Genomic DNA, 20023 nt, shown 5'->3' on the forward strand with positions numbered 1-20023 from the left:
TCCCCTCACTTCTTCCCCAGCTGGCTCACCATTTAAACTTCCCCCATTCTCATCCCAACCCCTTCTGCAGTCAGAATTGTCTCCTCTTTCTTCAGTCCACCAAGTTGGAGTCCCCTTTCTCTCATCACCAAATCCCTAATTTGCCACTTGCTGCCGGCTTCCCTGAGAGCTGTTGGGGCTCAACAACTCTGAAAATCAGGCCACTTTTATTTAGGTGCCTAATTATGGATTTAGGAGCATAACTTTAGGTACCCAACATTTGAGATTTTTGGCCATTTTATTTTTTCAGACACTGCAAAAGAAGTCTGATACTTTTTTGCTATATTGGTTATCATGTTCACTCATTATTCCTAACGTTCTTCGTTATTCCAATTCTGATGCAAGTTATTCGGCATTTTATCAGAGACATAAAAAGTGATGGTATTATTTTAAATAACTTTACTATTTTTAATAAACTGTTAGTGTGCTTATGGCTATGCTTCCTGCCTGAAGATGTTTACAGTCTCATTTGAATAAGACAATAAAAATATATACTGGGAGTCCACATTTAAAATAGGAGAATAGAAATTCCTTTTGTCATAGGATCCAGGTGTTCTTCCTCCAAGGGCACCACTGAGCACTTAAACTTTATGTGGAAAAATATTTTTGAGTGCTGTATAAGAACCCAGAGAGAGAGAGAATCACAGAAGTGAACCAGGAGCTCATTCTCCCCTTCCCCCACAATAACACATTTAGATTCATGAAATCAGGGTGAACAAATAAGAAAAACTTAGATTGTTTTCACTTATTTTGAAGAGCATCACCTTTAGCACTTATAAGACACAAAGCAACACCTGCATGTTCTGGGTTAAAGGATATGCTGTCATTTCAGTCAAAATGCACAATGACATTGAGAAGAAATAAGGCCTGATATGAGTAAGATACATAATGAAACAAACTAACTGCCCCCCAAAACAAAACAAAATGCGGCCAGTTTCTATCTATTTTCCATTATCACCACTGGAATAGTTTAAGGGCCTGATTTTGATCACATTGTAATGGACCACCATTCCCACTCTATTTTATTTACTAGGCTTTAGTCCATCAAAATGATTATTGTTCACTGGGTGCTGAGAATAATCTTTCTGCTGTTCCAACATCAAGTAAAACACAATTTTACTTCAGTATGCCTACAGTCTAAGGCCTCGATTCAATGTGCCTACAGTCTAAGGCGGGGGGGGCAAACTTTTTGGCCTGAGGGCCACATCAGGTTTCTGAAATTGTATGGAGGGCCAGTTAGGGGAGGCTGTGCCTCCCCAAACAGCCAAGCGTGGCCCGGCCCCTGCCCCCTATCTGACCACCCCCCCTGCTTCTCACCCCCTGACAGCCCCCCTGGGACTCCTGCCCCATCCAACCCCCCCGTTCCCTGTCCCGACGACCCCCCCGGGACCCCTGCCATATCCACCCCCCCATCCCCTGATCGCCCCCGGACGCCCCTTCCAACCTCTCCTCTCATTCCTGACTGCCCCCCTGGGATCCCTGCCCCCATTCAACCCCCTGTTCCCTGCCTTCTGACCGACCCGACCCCTATCCACACCCCCGCCCCCTACTCTGAACTCCTCTGCCCTCTATCCAACCCCCCCGCTCCCTGTCCCTTTACCGCACTGCCTGGAGCACTGGTGGCTGGCAGCACTACAGCTGCGCAGCTCAGAGCACCAGGACAGGCAGCCGTGCTGCCCGGCTGGAGCCAGCCACGCCACCGTGCAACATAGAGCACTGGGTCAGGCCACGGCTCTGCAGCTGCGCTGCCCCAGGAGCTTGCAGCCCCGCCACCCAGAGCATTATGCCGGCAGCACAGTGAGCTGAGGCTGCAGGGGAAGGGGGCACAGCGGGGGAGGGGCCAGGAACTCAGGGGCTGGGCAGGAGGTTCCCACGGGCTGGATGTTTTCCCACCTCGGGTCTAATGCCTCAATTTTAAACATGTGACTATCATTAAGAATCTGCATTGTCCTCTTATTAACTTAAAGTTAGACATGTGAGTAAACGACTTATTGGATCACTCGAAGTCACACAGAAAGCTTCACTCATTACAACTAATGCAGGGACCAATAAATTGCACCTTCCTTAGCCTGCAGGAAATTCACCCCTGGACTGACAGTAGGTTGTGTTTGTGTAACCCACACACCTCCTGGGTGTGGTGTTCTGTCCACAGGCGCCATTGGGTGCCGGTGGGTGCTCACGTCTCAGCCCTGCCCCCGACCCCGCCCCCTCCCTGCCCCTATTGGTCTCCTTCCCAAATCTCCACCCCGACCCCACCTCCTCCCTGAAGCGCGCTGCGTTCCCCCTCTTCTCCCCTCGCTCCCAGGTTTGCTGCGCGAATCAGCTGTTTCGTGGCGGCAAGCACTGGGAGCTAGGGGGAGAAGCAGGACCCGGAGGCAGGCTCAGGGGAGGAGGTGGAGGCGGAGCGGAGGTGGAGGTGAGCTGGGGCTGGGGTCCGCAGGGAGCTGCTGGTGGGCGCTGAGCACCCACCAATTTTTCCCCATGGGTGCTGCAGCCCCAGAGCACCCACGGAGTTGGCGCTTATAGTTCTGTCCCATCTAGTGGCACCGAGACCACTTAGAGAGAGAGAGAGATAAAATGAGTCTGCTCTACAGCCTTAGCTAACAGCCAGTTGGCTGTTAGCTCACGCAGTAGAGGCTCATGCACTGAGGTCCCTGGGTCAATCCCGTCTGCCGACGACCAGGGTCTGTCGCCGTTACAAGTGGGGGCTCAACCGGTATTTCAACTGGGAAGTCTCTGAAGCTTGGGACACGCTCCGTCAGCTAGGGGAAGTATGTAACCCACACACCTCCTGGATCGAGTGTTCTGTCCCATCTAGTGGCAACGAGACCACTTAGAGAGAGTTAAATGGGTTTACTCTAGAGCCTTAGCTAAGAGGCAGTTGGCTTTTAGCTCATGCGGTAGAGGCTCCAGAGGTCCCAGGTTCTATCCTACCCGCAGGTGACCGGGGTCTGCTGGTGTTACATTTGCACAATCTGGAACATGCTGACAATATCTAGGGGGACTCTCATTCAGAATCAGAAACATTTAACTGCAGTGCTGCTTTATGAGGGAAAACTACATTACAGTTAGAATTGAAATTAATGGAGGACATTGAAATATTTGAAAGCTGCCACGTAGGAAACTCCCAGAAGGCAAATGAGAATAAAGGGGAAATAAAAAAGGAGTCAACAAAGGCGCTTCAGAAAGAGAACTCTTGAAAAATAAATACAAAATCAATCACATTTAGCAAATAAAGCTCTCTGAGTCAATCAATAGCATGACTCAATATTTTGACTCTCCCCTTCTCTCTCACTCTCCATACATCCAGCTAAGTCAGAAGTTACACAGCTCATGCCAAGCTCATCTGGGCTCTCACAAAACGGTCTTGGAATCTGCTGAATACATTTGTGAGTGAAGGACAAGTTTAAACTGATGCTGTCCTTTAAGAAAATTCCTTCCCCCTCATCAGCTACACAGATGGCTCTGTGCTATAATAGTGTGTGCCTGTGAAATATCTACAGTAAGACAGTATTTAATGTTATCATTGCCATGTTGGGCCCAGGTTATTAGAGAGACAAGGTAGGTGAGGTAATATCTTTTATTGGCCCAACTTCTGTTGGTGAGAGAGACAAGAAGTGTCTAAGAAGAGCTCTGTGTAAGCTGCAAAACTTGTCTCACTCACCATCAGAAATTGGGCCAATAAAAGATATTACCTCACCCGCCTTGTCTCTCTACAGTAAGATAGCTCAATAGACAAAAGAATTCCTGCAATGACAAAAATTCCACAAAAATCTGCATCTTTGCTTATTGCCAGTCTGACAGCATTAAAAAAAGCTTTCACTGTAAAGAAATCCTCAAGAGAAATGATAGGAAACCCCAAAGAGACACTCACAGTAGCTGCAGAGTAAGGTAATGCATTTTTCACCTACTAAAACTGACACGAGGTATGTGCAAATGGCCCATCTGTTGCTGTTGGGTCTAGTTTATTCATGCTGTATCCTTATCAAACCGCTTAAACTTTTTTATGTCTTCATCAAAAATACAAACCAGAATAATTCAAGAGTAATTGATGCAAAACTGCTTCTTTACCCATTATTGGACAGAATGGGCCCATATGCAGGAGATCAGAAGAGGATAGTCCAACAAGGGCAGATGAGTTCAAGAAGCTCTGAACTTCCCCCAGCATGGCTGGTAGCTAAAAACCACACCTGAGTCATACAGAATACAGATAGCACTGTGAAAAACAAATGAATTAGGGAAATGACACTCTCTGTCCTTCTGTCGCTGTTGAAGATTCTGGGTGGGATTTTCAAATATGCTCTTATTGAATTCCCAGCCAACACTGCAATACATCAGGGAGGGGTAAGATCAGAGCGTCTACTGGAGTTACAGTAGCAGAAAAGTGATGCAAGTGAGATCAACACTGGGCCCGGAGACATGAGATGATTTCGAGTACAGGATATAGTGTTTCATCTTGGTCCGCTTATCCCAGTTCATACCAAATGAAGCTGTGGAAATGATGATGTGTCACATTTTAAAACAGGAGGAGGGAAGGAAGGAGGTTATATTTAATTCTATTTCCTACATATGGACTGGATCGACAAATGTAAGAGAAAGAAGGTGGTCCAAAGGGCCCTGACAAAGAATCCAGGTGGAGGATAGGCATAGAGGAGAAGAACTCTCATGCAATCCCCACTCTACTCCATAACAGTGAGCGAGAGGTGGTAGGCGTGGGGCCTGGATGCTCTGTAGCTAGCAAACTGGTGTAACCTACTGGTTAGTGTACGTTAGAGGTTCTCTTCTGTTTCCAATCCCCTGAGAATATGGGTATATCCACACTGCAGTAAAACCACCCATGGCCAGCCCATGTCAGTTGACTCAGTCTCACAGGACTCAGGCTGAGGGGCTATAAAACTGCATCACAGACATTTGGGCTCACGCTGGAGCCTGGTCTCTGGGACCCCACAAGGGGGGAGGGTCCCAAACCTTGGGTTTGCTCCAGCCTGAGTCCAAATAATTACACTGCAATTTTCTAGCCATACAGCTTGAGCCCCATGAGCCCGAGTTAGCTGACACAGGCCAGCTGCAAGTGTTTTTTTGCAGTGTAGACATATCCTAATAGTCTATTACAGCCTCAGGTAGCGACCGTTAGCTCAATCCGTAGAGGCACATGCTTTAGCTGTGGCCTAGTGTGTGGGTCAAAGTGGCACCTGTCATACTTGCACGGAGTTCTAGTCTCAGGGAATCCCTCCTGGCTATTTGTGGTCCATTTTCTAGCCTCTTTCCACCTCATGAGTTGCACAAAGTGGTTGATCTGATTAGAGCCCTAAAGTCACTAAAGTCAGCTGTTCTCTGTAAGTCACTAAAGTCAGCGGTTCTCTGTAAAGAGCAGCTCTTTCTTTCCCCTGCTTTACCCAGAGTTGCTGCTATCAAACCTGATCTCAAAAAGAGAAGCCAAATTAATGGATTGTGGCTTCATTTGAGCAGGCCTGAACTCTTCGGTACAAAACATTCTGATTCCTGCCAAGACTGTTCCCTCAGCCCTACTTAGCATCGATGGGTTTGATCCTTTTCAATTGTTTTTTTTTTCTGGACATAGTCATATTTTAAGTCATAGTCACTGGGACCCTGCAGATATTTAGGGAAGTAAAAAGGGTTTTGTGGTCTTGAATTATGAGAATCATGAGAAAAAAAATCCTCTAGTTTGTTGCACTGCTCCACCCAGCTTATATGTCATCCTTTCCCCATTTTCCCAACAATGAAAAAGGATAGATGTTTACTACTATGAACTCCATTGATGGGTTCTTGATCTTGTTCCAGGACAGAAATATTTTCATGCAGTATGGAGTATAAAGCAACAACTAATGACAGCAAGTCTGAGAATCCCGGGAGTCCACAATCCTCTAATTATAACATTATCACATACTTATGATTTTAGAAATAGAAAATTAAGACTTAAGTGTATTTATGTAGTTTTGGTTGCAGCTAAATGATAATGGGAAGAGAAGAGATTCAGAAAGAAAAGCAAAAACAGTAAGTAAAGTAAACCAGAAAAAAGACCGTATAATAGTAGCTCACTTTGCAAGAACTAATAGTTGAGTGATTGTGGAATGGATATATAAGAATAATATTTAGCACTAATATAGCTCTTATCTTCAGAGTAATGTAGACACACCAAGGACTGGATCATGTCTACACCTGCTTGGGTGTTTCATGATATACAGAATCATAGCCTCTCAAATAAGAGGCATGTATTATGGAAAACAGCTACAATTACAAATGGCAGGTTTCAGAGTAGCAGCCGTGTTAGTCTGTATCCGCAAAAAGAACAGGAGTACTTGTGGCACCTTAGAGACTAACAAATTTATTTGAGCATAAGCTTTCGTGGGCTACAGTGCACTTCTTCGGATGCATAGAATGGAACATATATATACACATACAGAACTCCCACCTTTTCATGCTCTCTGTATGTGTATATATATCTCTTCAATATATGTTCCATACTATGCATCCGCAGAAGTGGGCTGTAGCCCACAAAAGCTTATGCTCAAATAAATTTGTTAGTCTCTAAGGTGCCACAAGTACTCCTGTTCTTTTTACAATTACAAACATAGCTTGAATTCCAGCTTTGTCTCCCTTATTTTTTTTTTACCAATGACCACACCCTGTCTTCAAGTCTATGGAGCACACAGAAACATCTGGTGGCTGAACAATATACTGCAAGTAAACATTTCATTACAAAGCGTGGAGCAGCGGCATAGGGAATTGCCTTCCCTTTCTCGCCTCCTTGTGCAGAGTTCCGACACAATCTTAATTCTTGCACTTTCAGGATGTAAGGAACAAAGGAGTCTACTACCAACAGCAGCACTTGATTCCCCGAAAAGGTGTGGCTAGAGGAGGTATGGAAGTGGGTTCTTCTCTACTAGGCAGCAGAGTTGACCCCAGCTTGCACTCTGTAAAAGAATCTGGCAGTGATCACTGGTGTGGATGGTCTTTTTCCTCACAGAGGTAAGCATGGAGCACCTCAGGACACCTCACAGAATCCTATAATTGATACATACTCAATTGATAAAGTCAGCAATTGTATATGCTCTGGAAAGCTAGACTTCAATATTATTTCCCACCGAACTTTGTTAAAGGGAGGTAAGTCATGTGGTGAATCATATGATAACATAAAAGGCTTGGGGGTGTTTTATGGCTTCAAAATAAATAACTAATGATAACAATAATAAAACTAGAATTCAGTCTCAATGGTGAAAAACGCAATTCAAATGGTAAAAGTTATGATTTCTGAATATAAATAATTTCTTATTCCTTTAGAAGGTATAACTCCACCAGAGAGGTCCTTTGGGGCCATCTGCCTATCCCAAGTCAGGATAAAGGAGGAGGGTTGGGCGTGGGGCTAGCAACTCCATCCCGTAAAAATCAATTTGCCACAGAAACGCCAAAAATAGAGATAACAAAGACTTTTAGCCTGGAAAAAGAAGGGTCTTCAACTCGAAGATGCATGACGCTGGGTGGTGAAAGTCATGAGGAAGCCACAAAGCCAATTACCCTTCTTGCAACCAAGAGGATTACCATCGGTACATGGAACGTGAGGACCATGTACGAGTTAAAAAAGAAGGCGCAGGTTGCAGCAGAGATGAGGAGACTAGGCAGAAAAAAGGCCGTCCAAGAAACACCTGGCGACGCGACCTTCAGGCTGATAGCATAAAAATGGGCTATATCTGGAACCAGTTAGAGCAAATGGCCCAGGATAGAGAACTCTGGAGATCTGTGGTTGGCGGCCTATACCCCGATTGGGGTGATGGGCATGAGTGAGTGAGAGTTAGAAGGTATCATTTGAGATTTAATTTTTTTATGCCAAGAATTACATTCTTTTTTATCAGTACTGGGCTTACAAATGCTCAGTATTTTTTCTGCACTTTGTTGTCTGCATGGTGTTCATTTTCTTGATGATTTGATACATCATCTAATTTTCTTCTCTTATATGAGATTTTTATTCAGGTCCTGCATTTTTCCTTTGGAAAGAATGCAGACATGCACTTATTTCAAAAGCTCAATAAAAAGAATCAAACCAAAAATGGAGAAATACACATGAAGATAATTCAGGGAACAGGCATCTCATGCTATCATGATCTTTGTGAGCATATATGAATAATAACCACACACAGGATATTTTTTCCTGTTCTGTCTACTTCAAGATGCTATTATATTTCTTGTTCATTAGCTTGTGTTTGCCAGCAAGAATAACTAGTATAGGCTGCAATCTGACATGCTCTATCATTTACATACATTACTTTTGAACATGCCCTGGTAGAACTCAAAGTTGGACTGTTTTGGTTCCTTCCATATCTGAACTTCAGTGAAGAAAAAATGGTCCTTATTTCCACCTGCCCTATCTTATCTACCACTTACACATTAAATGGATAATTTTATACAGGAATCATTTTACTTGGTAATTTATAATCTTGGCATATTATTTTTGGAGCCATAAGTAAAAGTCTGTATAAAAAATAAATGTTGTAAAGGCATAGAAATGTTACCTAACTTTACAGAATTGTTGGTATAATCACTCTCTAAATGGGTCATCAGCAGGGTAGAACTTGTGAACTTTTGCATTGTGGCATAGATCTTTGCCATTTGAACTAAAAGAATAACTCCTGAGGTTAGTAGCAGTGGTAAGCTGTTATCTGGTAGTGGAGCAGCCACAAGAGGGAGACAACACACACTTTGCTAGTGTGTTACACTGGCAGCTATATAACCTCACTACCACCCCTGATCTCTTCACTACCACCCATGATCATAATAGATTTGCTGTTTCCTGTCAAAAGTGGAACTTTCAGCAGTGCCAATCAAAATGGTGAGGACAATAAAATCACGAGATGGGTAGGTGAGAGAAAACAAATGCATCACAAACAAAAATCACGGCAGATGGACCATTTAGCGCTTTACATTACAATACTGCTGGAAGGGTATTGTAATTTTCTTTCCAGATATCTGTCATATCCAGCCTCAGTCTTCACAGTGTGAAACTGCCAAGTGATGATAAAATTGTAAGGACAACACAGTTAACTGAGGGCCATAAAAACCACTTACCCCTAATGAGAGAGAAAAATTTAATACTACCAACATGGCATGTGTTACAAGGAAAGCATCTATAGAATCATGGCACTACCATTCCTCAGAGTTAAGCCTCTATCTGCAAAAACATCCTGGATCCAACTCTTTCAAGTAAACACGGTAAGAAATAGCTGGCTGAAAATATGCAGCCCAAGTTACTCAGACTGAAAATGTGTAGCATATTAGCCAGCTGCTGGTGGGTTTTGTTAAAATCTATGAGCAGCAAAGCTTATGAGGGGAAGGAAGGTGTGTTAGTCATGTCTGAAATAATCATGAGAACATAAGAATGGCCATACTGGGTCAGGCCAAAGGTCTATACAGCCCAGTATCCTGTCTACCGACAGTGGCCAATGCCAGGTGCCCCAGAGGGATCATACCTAACAGGTAATGATCAAGTGATCTCTCTCCTACCATCCATCTCCACCCTCTGACAAACAGAGGCTAGGGACACCATTCCTTACCCATCCTGGCTAATAGCCATTAATGGACTTAACCTCCATGAATTTATCTAGTTGTCTTTTAAACCCTGTTATAGTCCTAGCCTTGACAACCTCCTCAGGTAAGGAGTTCCACAGGTTGACTGTGTGCTGTGTGAAAAAGAACTTCCTTTTATTTGTTTTAAACCTGCTGCCCATTAATTTCATTTGGTGGACCCTAGTTCTTATATTATGGGAACAAGTAAATAACTTTTCCTTATTCACTCTCTCCACACCACTCATGATTTTATATACCTCTATCATATCCCTCCTTAGTCTCCTCTTTTCAAAGCTGAAAAGTCCTAGCCTCTTTAATCTCTCCTCATATGTGACCCATTCCAAACCCCTAATCATATTAGTTGCCCTTCTCTGAACCTTTTCTAATGCCAGTATATCTTTTTTGAGATGAGAAGTCCACATCTGTATGCAGTACCATGGATTTATATAAGGACAATAAGATATTCTCCGTCTTATTCTCTATCTCCTTTTTAATGATTCTTAACATCCTGTTTGCTTTTTTGACTGCCGCTGCACACTGCATGGACGTCTTCAGAGAACCATCCATGATGACTCCAAGATCTCTTTCCTGATTAGTTGTAGCTAAATTAGCTGCCATCATATTGTATGTTTAGTTGGGGTTATTTTTTCCAATGTGCATTACTTTACATTTATCCACATTTCATTTGCCATTTTGTTGCCCAATCACTTAGTTTTGTGAGATCTTTTTGAAGGTTGTCACAGTCTGCTTTGGTCTTAACTAGCTTGAGCAGTTTAGTATCATCTGAAAACTTTGCCACCTCACTTTTTACCCCTTTCTCCAGATCATTTATGAATTAGTTGAATAGTATTGGTCCTAGGACTGACCCTTGGGGAACACCACTCGTTACCCCTCTCCATTCTGAAAATTTACCATTTATTCCTACCCTTTGTTCCCTGTCTTTTAACCAGTTCTCAATTCATGAAAGTATCTTCCCTCTTATCCCATGACAACTTAATTTATGTAAGAGCTTTTGGTGAGGGACCTTGTCAAAGGCTTTCTGGAAATCCAAGTACACTATGTCCACTGGATCCCCCTTGTCCAGATGTTTGTTGACCCCTTCAAAGAACTCTAATAGATTTGTAAGATATGATTTCCCTTTACAGAAACCATGTTGACTTTTGCCCAACAATTTATGTTCTTCTATGTGTCTGACAATTCTATTCTTTACTATTGTTTCAACTAATTTGCCCGGTACGGATGTTAGACTTACTGGTCTGTAATTGCCGGGATCACCTCTTGAGCCCCTTTTAAATATTGGCTTACATTACCTATCTTCCAGTCATTGGGTACAGAAGCAGATTTAAAGGACAGGTTACAAACCATAGTTAATAGTTCCACAATTTCACATTTGAGTTCTTTCAGAACTCTTGGGTGAATGCCATCTGGTCCCGGTGACTTGTTACTGTTAAATTTATCAATTAATTCCAAAACCTCCTCTAGTGACACTTCAATCTGTGACAATTCCTCAGATCTGTCACCTACAAAGGACGGCTCAGGTTTGGAAATCTCGCTAACATCCTCAGCCTGAAGACTGAAGCAAAGAATTCATTTAGTCTTATTATAATAATGTATTCAGTCTTTAATTGGTCAAATAGATTATTCATTAATAGTTTTCAACGGGCGCTAACCACAGTATAAAGGACCTAGTCATGTTGTCTTGAAGCTTGCTATCAATGAGGAAAGACTTCGGGATTTGATCCAACATGTGGGGATGAGTACAACCATGCAAGTTAACAGAAGATGCCTTTCTCTGTTCTATGGCTCTGGTGGTCTATGGGAAATAATTGTACAAACCGGTTTTACCAAATCATTGTACCCAAAAAAAACATTTTCCCGTGCTCTAAATTCCAGCAAGATTGTGGGAAATGAGTTGAGTTAAAGTGAAAGGTTATTATGTGCCCAGATGAGTTAAACTATATAGTTTGCATGTCACAGTGAGGATGGGGGCCAAGTATAGACTGCAAAGCAAAAATGCTGATGAGGTTAGAATTTTTTTTAAATTACTATTTAAAATACCAGTTAAACATCTGCAAAGGCAGACAGCTCTGGCAGAACTATAAGCAAGATATCTTGTATAGCACCCACTCTTGTGCCATATTAAATAACACTTATTCTGAACATTTATTTTGCAGGGTTGTGCATGCAAAACACTTATTGTGACAGGTGGCTTGGAGGGCCAGTCAGCCTAGTGGTTAGAGTGCTTTGCTCTCAGCCCCCTGCTTGGTTAAAGAGCCTCAATCTTTAAGGCCAAGGAAGGTAGGGGGATCTGGGCCCTCTCTCTCCATCGGGTCCCAGCCCAGGGTCCTGTGTATGTCAACTGGGGGGTGGGTCCCTCCCAGCAGGGAGACAAAATCAGCTGCCCTGGGCTACTTCCTACCAGACTGTTCAGTTTGGGGTGTGGTGCCAATTTGCTAGGCGTCTTGCTTCCTGCAGGGTCCACTCCTGGGTCTTGGATGGCACCAGGCTCCTTCAGGTGGGGCAGCCGCCAGTTGCTGAGGGTGAGCCCCACAATGTCTCTGGGGTTCACTCAGTTACCTCAGGTGCTGGAAGCTCTTTTGCCATCTCTCTTGGCTGGAGAGACAGTGCTTACTCCCAGATGGCTGCCAGGTTAGTGCTCCTTCCCCTCAGGTAGGGAGACAACTAGCTCCTGCCTAGGGTTTTGTCCGGGACAGTCCCTTTTTTGAACCTTGTCCCAGCCGTCATGACTGTTTTTAGCAACAATGGGCATTTGTCCCATTTGTTCTTAAACAGGCCAAATACCCACTTTTGTCAAAAAGGTGAGGTGCCAGAGGGCGAGCACCGAAACAAGCCCTGCGCAGTGTGGGAGGCAGGGCTTGGGTGGGGGACAGGCAGGGCTCGAGCGAGCAGTAATGCCAGTGTCAGCCCCACACAGAGAGGAAGGAAGGGCTCGAGCAAGCAGCAACGCCAGCCCGCGTGGGGTGGGGGGCTTGGGCGAGCAGCTCGGGCCAGCCCCGCCCCTTTGGGAAATATGGTCACCCTACTCCTACCTCTTCGCCAGTCAGCTCTGAACTGAGCCAGGTTCTCTCCTTTTCTCCCTCCTCCAGGCCTGGCATCGGCTGCGGTAAAATGGGGTAGGGCTGTCTGGGCCCAAAGGCTCCCTCTAACCCCTGCTGTACTGGCTGGCAGTTTCTCTGCTTCATCACAGTTATGTTGAAATATGTATGAATAATAGAAAGTGAGGATTAACACAGATATACGATGACATTAGTCCTGCATGGAGCCACAATGGGATAGCCACACCTTCTCAAGGAGATGGCTACAAGAACAGAACTTTTGTTACTAGCAGCGAGAATTGAATCAGGCACCACTTCCACATTAGTTCATACTTACCAGATATTTCCTGGTCCCTCCATATCAGATCATCAGGAGGGATACGATAACCAGAGTGCTATGGCAAAATTCCTGCTTGCTGATTGACAGTTAACAACCATCAGCCAATTAGTATATAGTCATTCACATAATGTCTGGTTATTACAAAATAGCTTTAGAGTAGTTACACAAAGCAGATATTCAGAACCAGTCAAGGTGCTGGGAACTGAATAATTATGAAGGGGCAGGAGGTGCATTGTATAGTTTTCCAAAAGCTACCGTACAATGTCTGTGTACTATGTTTGACTGAGAAATGTTAATTTTGGCAAAACAAGAAATAACAATACAGCAAAATACAATTCCTATAAAAGTATATTTTACTAACTGTCCACAGAAAAAAATTATTCAAACTCTGTAAAGTTTACTGAGAAGCTGAATAGGAATTAGTGTGTTTCCATAAAGTATGGTAGATAAGAACATAAGAATAGTCATTTTCTGTGAAACTTCATCTCAGTTTCAAGCTTGGAACAAACCCCAAAGCTGTTGGGTTTTGTGTGGTTTAAGGTTTTCTTAACGTTTTGCATAGCTCAGCTGTACAAATGTCCCTTCATTTGCACACACAAGACAAATGCTCAACAATTTGTTCTTCATCAAGGAGCATTTCTTAAGTCATAGAAATAGACTATGCTGAGCTGTACTTGAGAAACATTCACTGTGAATGCAAAATGTGTGCAAAATGTGTAGAAATCTACAAAAAATATTAGTATTATGCAGAAGATGGAAAAGTTCAGAGAATTCCTGCAACATTCATCCAAATTTAACCTGAAGAAAATCAATAGCTACAAAACTTATTTCAATTTTGTTTTGTGTAGTTGCCATAATACAGAATAAGCCTTCTACTCCTGCCCGAGCTTAGCCTGGAGAAGGAAACTGGATTAAGTTTAGAAGTGTGAGCAACAAGGGTGATGTTGTGGTGGGAGTCTGCTATAGACCACGAGACCAGCAGGATGAGGTGGACGAGGCTTTCTTCCGGCAACTAACAGAAGTTACTAGATCGCAGGCCCTGGTTCTCATGGGAGACTTTAATCACCCTGATATCTGCTGGGAGAGCAATACAGTGGTGCACAGACAATCCAGGAAGATTTGGAAAGTGTAGGGGACAATTTCCTGGTGCAAGTGCTGGAAGAACCAACTAGGGCAGGGCTCTTCTTGACCTGCTGCTCACAAACAGGGAAGAATTAGTAAGGGAAGCAAAAGTGGATAGAACCTGGGAGGCAGTGACCATGAGATGTTCGAGTTCAGGATCCTGACACAAGGAAGAAAGGAGAGCAGCAGAATACAGACCCTGGACTTCAGAAAAACAGACTTTGACTCCCTCAGGGAACTAATGGGCAGGATCCCCTGGGAGAATAACATGAGAGGCAAAGGAGTCCAGGAGAGCTGGCTGTATTTTAAGAAATCCTTATTGAGGTTGCAGGAACAAACCATCCCAATGTGTAGAAAGAATAGTAAATATGGCAGGCGACCAGCTTGGCTTAACAGTGAAATCCTTGCTGATCTTAAACACAAAAAAGACGCTTACAAGAAGTGGAAGATTGGATAAATGACCAGGGAGGAATAAAAATATTGCTCAGGCAGGAGTGAAATCAGAAAGGCCAAATCACACTTGGAGTTGCAGTTAGCAAGAGATGTTAAGAGTAACAAGAAGGGTTTCTTCAGGTACGTTAGCAACAAGAAGAAAGTCAAGGAAAGAGTGGGCTCCTTACTGAATGAGGGAAGCAACCTAGTGACCGAGGATGTGGAAAAAGATAATGTACTCAATGCTTTTTTTGCCTCTGCTTCATGAACAAGATCAGCTCCCAGACTGCTGCACTGGGCAGCACAGCATGGGGAAGAGGTGACCAGCCCTCTGTGGAGAAAGAAGTGGTTCGGGACTATTTAGAAAAGCTGGATGAGCACAAATCCATGGGGCCGGATGCTCTGCATCCGAGGGTGCTAAAGGAGTTGGCGGATGTGATTGTAAAGCCAATGGCCATTATCTTTGAAAACTCATGGAGATCGGGGGAGGTCCTGGATGACTGGAAAAAGGCTAATGTAGTGCCCATCATTAAAAAAGGGAAGGAGGAGGATCTGGGGAACTACAGGCCAGTCAGCTTCACCTCAGTCCCTGGAAAAATCACGTAGCAGGTTCTCAAGGAATCAATTCTGAAACACTTAGAGGAGAGGAAAGTGATCAGGAACAGTCAGCAAGGATTCACCAAGGGGAAGTCGTGCCTGACTAACCTAATTGCCTTCTATGATGAGATAACTGGCTCTGTGGATGAGGGGAAAGCAGTGGATGTGTTATTCCTTGACTTTAGCAAAGCTTTTGATATGGTCTCCCACAGTATTCTTGCCGGCAAGTTAAAGAAGTATGGGCTGGATGAATGGACTATAAGGTGGATAGAAAGCTGGCTAGATCATCGGGCTCAACGGGTAGTGATCAATGGCTCCATGCCTAGTTGGCAGCCGGTATCAAGCGGAGTGCCCCAAGGGTCAGTCCTGGGGCCAGTTTTGTTCAATATCTTCATTAATGATCTGGAGGATGGCGTGGACTGCGCTCTCAGCAAGTTTGCAGATGACACTAAACTGGGAGGAATGGTAGATACACTGGAGGGTAGGGATAGCATACAGAGGGACCTAGACAAATTAGAGGATTGGGCCAAAAGAAACCTGAGGAGGTTCAACAAGGACAAGTGCAGAGTCCTTCACTTAGGATGGAAGAATCCCATGCACTGCTAAAGACTAGGGACGAATGGCTAGGCAGCAGTTCTGCAGAAAAGGACATAGGGGTTACATATGAGTCAACAGTGCGCCCTTGTTGCCAAGAAGGCTAACAGCATTTTGGGCCGTATAAGTAGGGGCATTGCTAGCAAATCGAGGGACATGATCATTCCCCTCTATTCAACATTGGTGAGGCCTCATCTGGAGTACTGTGTCCAGTTTTGGGCCCCACACTACAAGAAGGATGTGGAAAAATTGGAAAGAGTCCAGCAGAGGGCAATAAAAATGATTAGTTTCAGAGTAACAGCCGTGTTAGTCTGTATCCGCAAAAAGAAGAACAGGAGTACTTGTGGCACCTTAGAGACTAACAAATTTATTAGAGCATAAGCTTTCGTGGACTACAGCCCACTTCTTCGGATGCATATAGAATGGAACATATAATGAGGAGATATATATACACACATACAGAGAGCATAAACAGGTGGGAGTTGTCTTACCAACTCTGAGAGGCCAATTAATTAAGAGAAAAATAACTTTTGAAGTGATAATCAAGCTAGCCGAGTACAGACAGTGTGATAAGAAGTGTGAGAGTACTTACAAGGGGAGATAGAGTCAACGTTTGTAATGGCTCAGCCATTCCCAGTCCTTATTCAAACCGGAGTTGATTGTGTCTAGTTTGCATATCAATTCTAGCTCTGCAGTCTCTCTTTGGAGTCTGTTTTTGAAGTTTTTCTGTTGTAATATAGCCACCCGCAGGTCTGTCACTGAATGACCAGACAGGTTAAAGTGTTCTCCCACTGGTTTTTGAGTATTTTGATTCCTGATGTCAGATTTGTGTCCATTAATTCTTTTGCGTAGAGACTGTCCGGTTTGGCCAATGTACATGGCAGAGGGGCATTGCTGGCACATGATGGCATATATCACATTGGTAGATGTGCAGGTGAACGAGCCCCTGATCAAAAATGATTAGGGGGCTGGAACACATGACTTATGAGGAGAGGCTGAGGGAACTGGGGTTGTTTAGTCTGCAGAAGAGAAGAATGAGAGGGGATTTGATAGCTGCTTTCAACTACCTGAAAGGGGGTTCCATAGAGGATGGATCTAGACTGTTCTCAGTGGTAGCAGATGATAGAACAAGGAGTAATGGTCTCAAGTTGCAGTGGGGGAAGTTTAGGTTGGATGTTAGGAAAAACATTTTCACTAGGAGGGTGGTGAAGCACTGGATTGGGTTACCTAGGGAGGTGGTGGAATCCCCTTCCTTAGAGGTTTTTAAGGTCAGGCTTGACAAAGCCCTGGCTGAGATGATTTAGTTGGGGATTGGTCCTGCTTTGAGCTGGGGGTTGGACTAGATGACCTCCTAAGGTCCCTTCCAACCCTGATATTCTATGATTCTAAGTATCCTACCAGCTGGAATAGATAGGATATGATTCCGCCCTCTCCATGTTGAGTCAGAACGTCCTTGTAATCAGCTTTCTCATACTTCAGCACAAGGGAGTACTAGTGGGTGGATAGGATGACAGGTCTCAATTAATTTGTTTAGAAGAACCTATTTATATTGATTACTGTCAACCCCATTGCATGAACAGTTTCAGTTTGGCCTCTGGAATTCAGATGAAACAATTATGGTGATGCATGAGGTCAGCTTCTCTTTCCACTTACACTGATGTAAACCAAGAGGAAACCTACTGAATTCAGAATTACACCACTGTAAACCCAATGTAAGTTGGAGCAGAATCAGACCCAGGCTTTTTTTTCTTCCACAGTTTGCTATTATTTCCATCACAAGGGAACCCACCTCCGTGCTCAAATTAGGTTTAGAAACATTCAGGAAATATTGAGAAATACTTGATGTGTGGCATGCTTGACAAAGAGTGATCATTAACACTGACTAGTACCGTGACTCTTTAAATAGTTTAAGAGGCGGCCAACCAACAAACAGATCATTGCAGCATTGGAAATGCCACAGAGAGGGAAAGAACACAGAGCCTGTAATTTCTTCCACTCTGTTCCTTTCTATTTCTTTTATATTACTCCATGCACATTTCTAGCAGTCTGAAAACTGACAGCTAATTCCCCATCATCAGTCACTGTGATGCTCTTTGCTTTTTTCCCCCCTTCTGACAGTTATTCTATTGATTTACAAATGTGTGTGTTCAGAAAAATTGTAAGGGAATTAAGAAAAATTAAAACATGTGGCCTTCAGAGTATTGTGTCTAACATTAAATAAGCATGCATCATGGCTCTTGGATAAGAGGATAAACAAAGGGAGTATGACAAAGTGGAGTGTGGAAACAACAATATTGCAAGGCTGAGAAGAGGGGAAAAAACACACCAGGGCCAAACTCAACTCCTGTTTACATTTATGCAGCAGAAACTTTGCATATGCATCCACAGGCAAAATTTAGTTACACAAAACCAACAACGTAATAAATGAGACACATACTGTACAAGTGGAATAAACAAATCCCAGTGTGGCTAAGTAAAGAAGTCCTCACTTGTGGCATGGTCTACACTTTCTTTACTAATAGAATGAATGCTATTCACTTACCTGTGAATTATGTGATATCTCTGCAAATAGTCCAGTGAAAGTGCCAATTCACAAATATATAATTTAACAGTTCCTTCATTAAAATGCACATTCTGTTGTAGGTGGTAACGCAGATCCCCTCCAAGTAACAGATCTACCACCATGAACATGTCTTCTTCATCTTGAAAAGAATACCTGGAAGAAATAATTATGAAAATGAAAAAAAAACCATGGTTATTCAGTTCAATTCAATGAGTTGTTTTTTGCAAGGAAAGCTATTAAAAAAACTAACAAACAACAACAACAACAAAAACAGCCAGACCCTTCAATTATCTAACAGAGGTAGATCTGCCCATGGTAGAATTACAGTTTGCTCAAATGCAACAGATTGTTTTCTCCAGTACTACCAATATTAGCCCAATCCTGTGTTGCTTGTGCACCCACACCTCTCTCTGACAACAGCAGCTCTTTTGGATGCACAAGGAAAGCAGAATTGGGCCCATGGATGTCACCTGGCATTTTGATTTTGAGAAACATAGAAAATCACTTTTAACATTGATTTATTGCTGGGCAGTATTTAGAAAACCTTTTGGGGTTTATGTATTTTAAATTCCGTATGTATCTTCTGAATTCATAAATTGGCCCAGCAAGTAGCAGGAATAAAAATAAGGCCTATAAAAAACATGCTTGGTATTTAGATAAACGCAGTGATAGGTGATGAATCATAGGGTTAGAAGGGACCACAAGGGTCATCTAGTCTAACCACCTGCTAAGATGCAGTACTTACTGTGTCTAAAACATCCAAGACAGATGGCTATCCAGCCTCCTTTTGTAAACCTCCAGTGAAGAAGCTTCTTACAGTTCAGAAGGTTTTCCTGAGATTTAATCTAAATCTGCTATGCTGCAGTTTGAACCCATTGCCTCTTTTCCTGCCCTTTATGGCAAAAAGAGAAGAGAACAATTCTTCTCCATTTTTATGGCAGCCTTTCAAGTATCTGAAAAGCTCTATCATATCTCCCTTAACCTCCTCTTTTCCAAACTAAACATACTCAGTTCCTTCAGCCTTTGCTCATATGACTTGCATTCCATCCCTTGGATCTTCCTTGTTGCTCGCCTCTGGATCCTTTCCAGTTTCTCTACATCCTTTCTATACATTGGTGACCAAAACTGCACACACTACTAACCAGCACTGAGTAGAGTGGTACTATCACCTCCTGTGACTTGCATGCTATGCCTCTCTTAATGCAACCTAATGTTGCATTTGCTTTTTTTGCAACAGCATCACATTGCTGACTCATGTTGAGGTTGTGATCCACCACAACTCTTAGATCCTTCTCAGCAGTGCTGCCTCCAAGCCAGTTTTCCCCTATTCTGTATTTGTGCATTTGGTTTGTCTTTCCTAAGTGTAACACTTTACATTTGTCTTTGTTGAATTTCATTTTGTTGTCTTTAGACCAGTTTTCCAATTTATCAAGATCCCTCTGAATTTTAGCTCTATCCTCCAAAGTACTGGCAACCCTCCCAACTTTGTGTCATCTCCAAACTTGATCAGTATATGCTCTCTATTCCTACATATAGGTCATTGATAAAGATGTTAAACAACACCATTCCCAGAACAGATCCCTGTGGAACCTCACTTGAGATCTCCTTCCAATACAACATCGTTCCATTAATAGTTACTCTGTTTGCGGTTGTTTAACCAATTATGGTAGTTCTGTCAAGCCCACATATTTCCAGCTTATC

General features: G+C 43.2%; 1 protein-coding gene across 2 annotated transcripts in view; it reads right to left on the reverse strand.

Annotated features, from left to right (window-relative positions):
• STK32B (serine/threonine kinase 32B) overlaps nt 1-20023 on the reverse strand; it is a 278502-nt gene that overhangs the window by 104513 nt on the left and 153966 nt on the right. For both annotated transcript variants that reach the window (XM_054028968.1, XM_054028969.1), the window contains one exon: nt 18302-18475. In XM_054028968.1, the coding sequence (XP_053884943.1) occupies nt 18302-18475 (174 nt within the window). The remainder of the gene's footprint in view (nt 1-18301; nt 18476-20023) is intronic.

Source organism: Malaclemys terrapin, chromosome 5 (genome assembly GCF_027887155.1).
Source record: "Malaclemys terrapin pileata isolate rMalTer1 chromosome 5, rMalTer1.hap1, whole genome shotgun sequence".
Lineage (NCBI taxonomy): Eukaryota > Metazoa > Chordata > Testudines > Emydidae > Malaclemys > Malaclemys terrapin.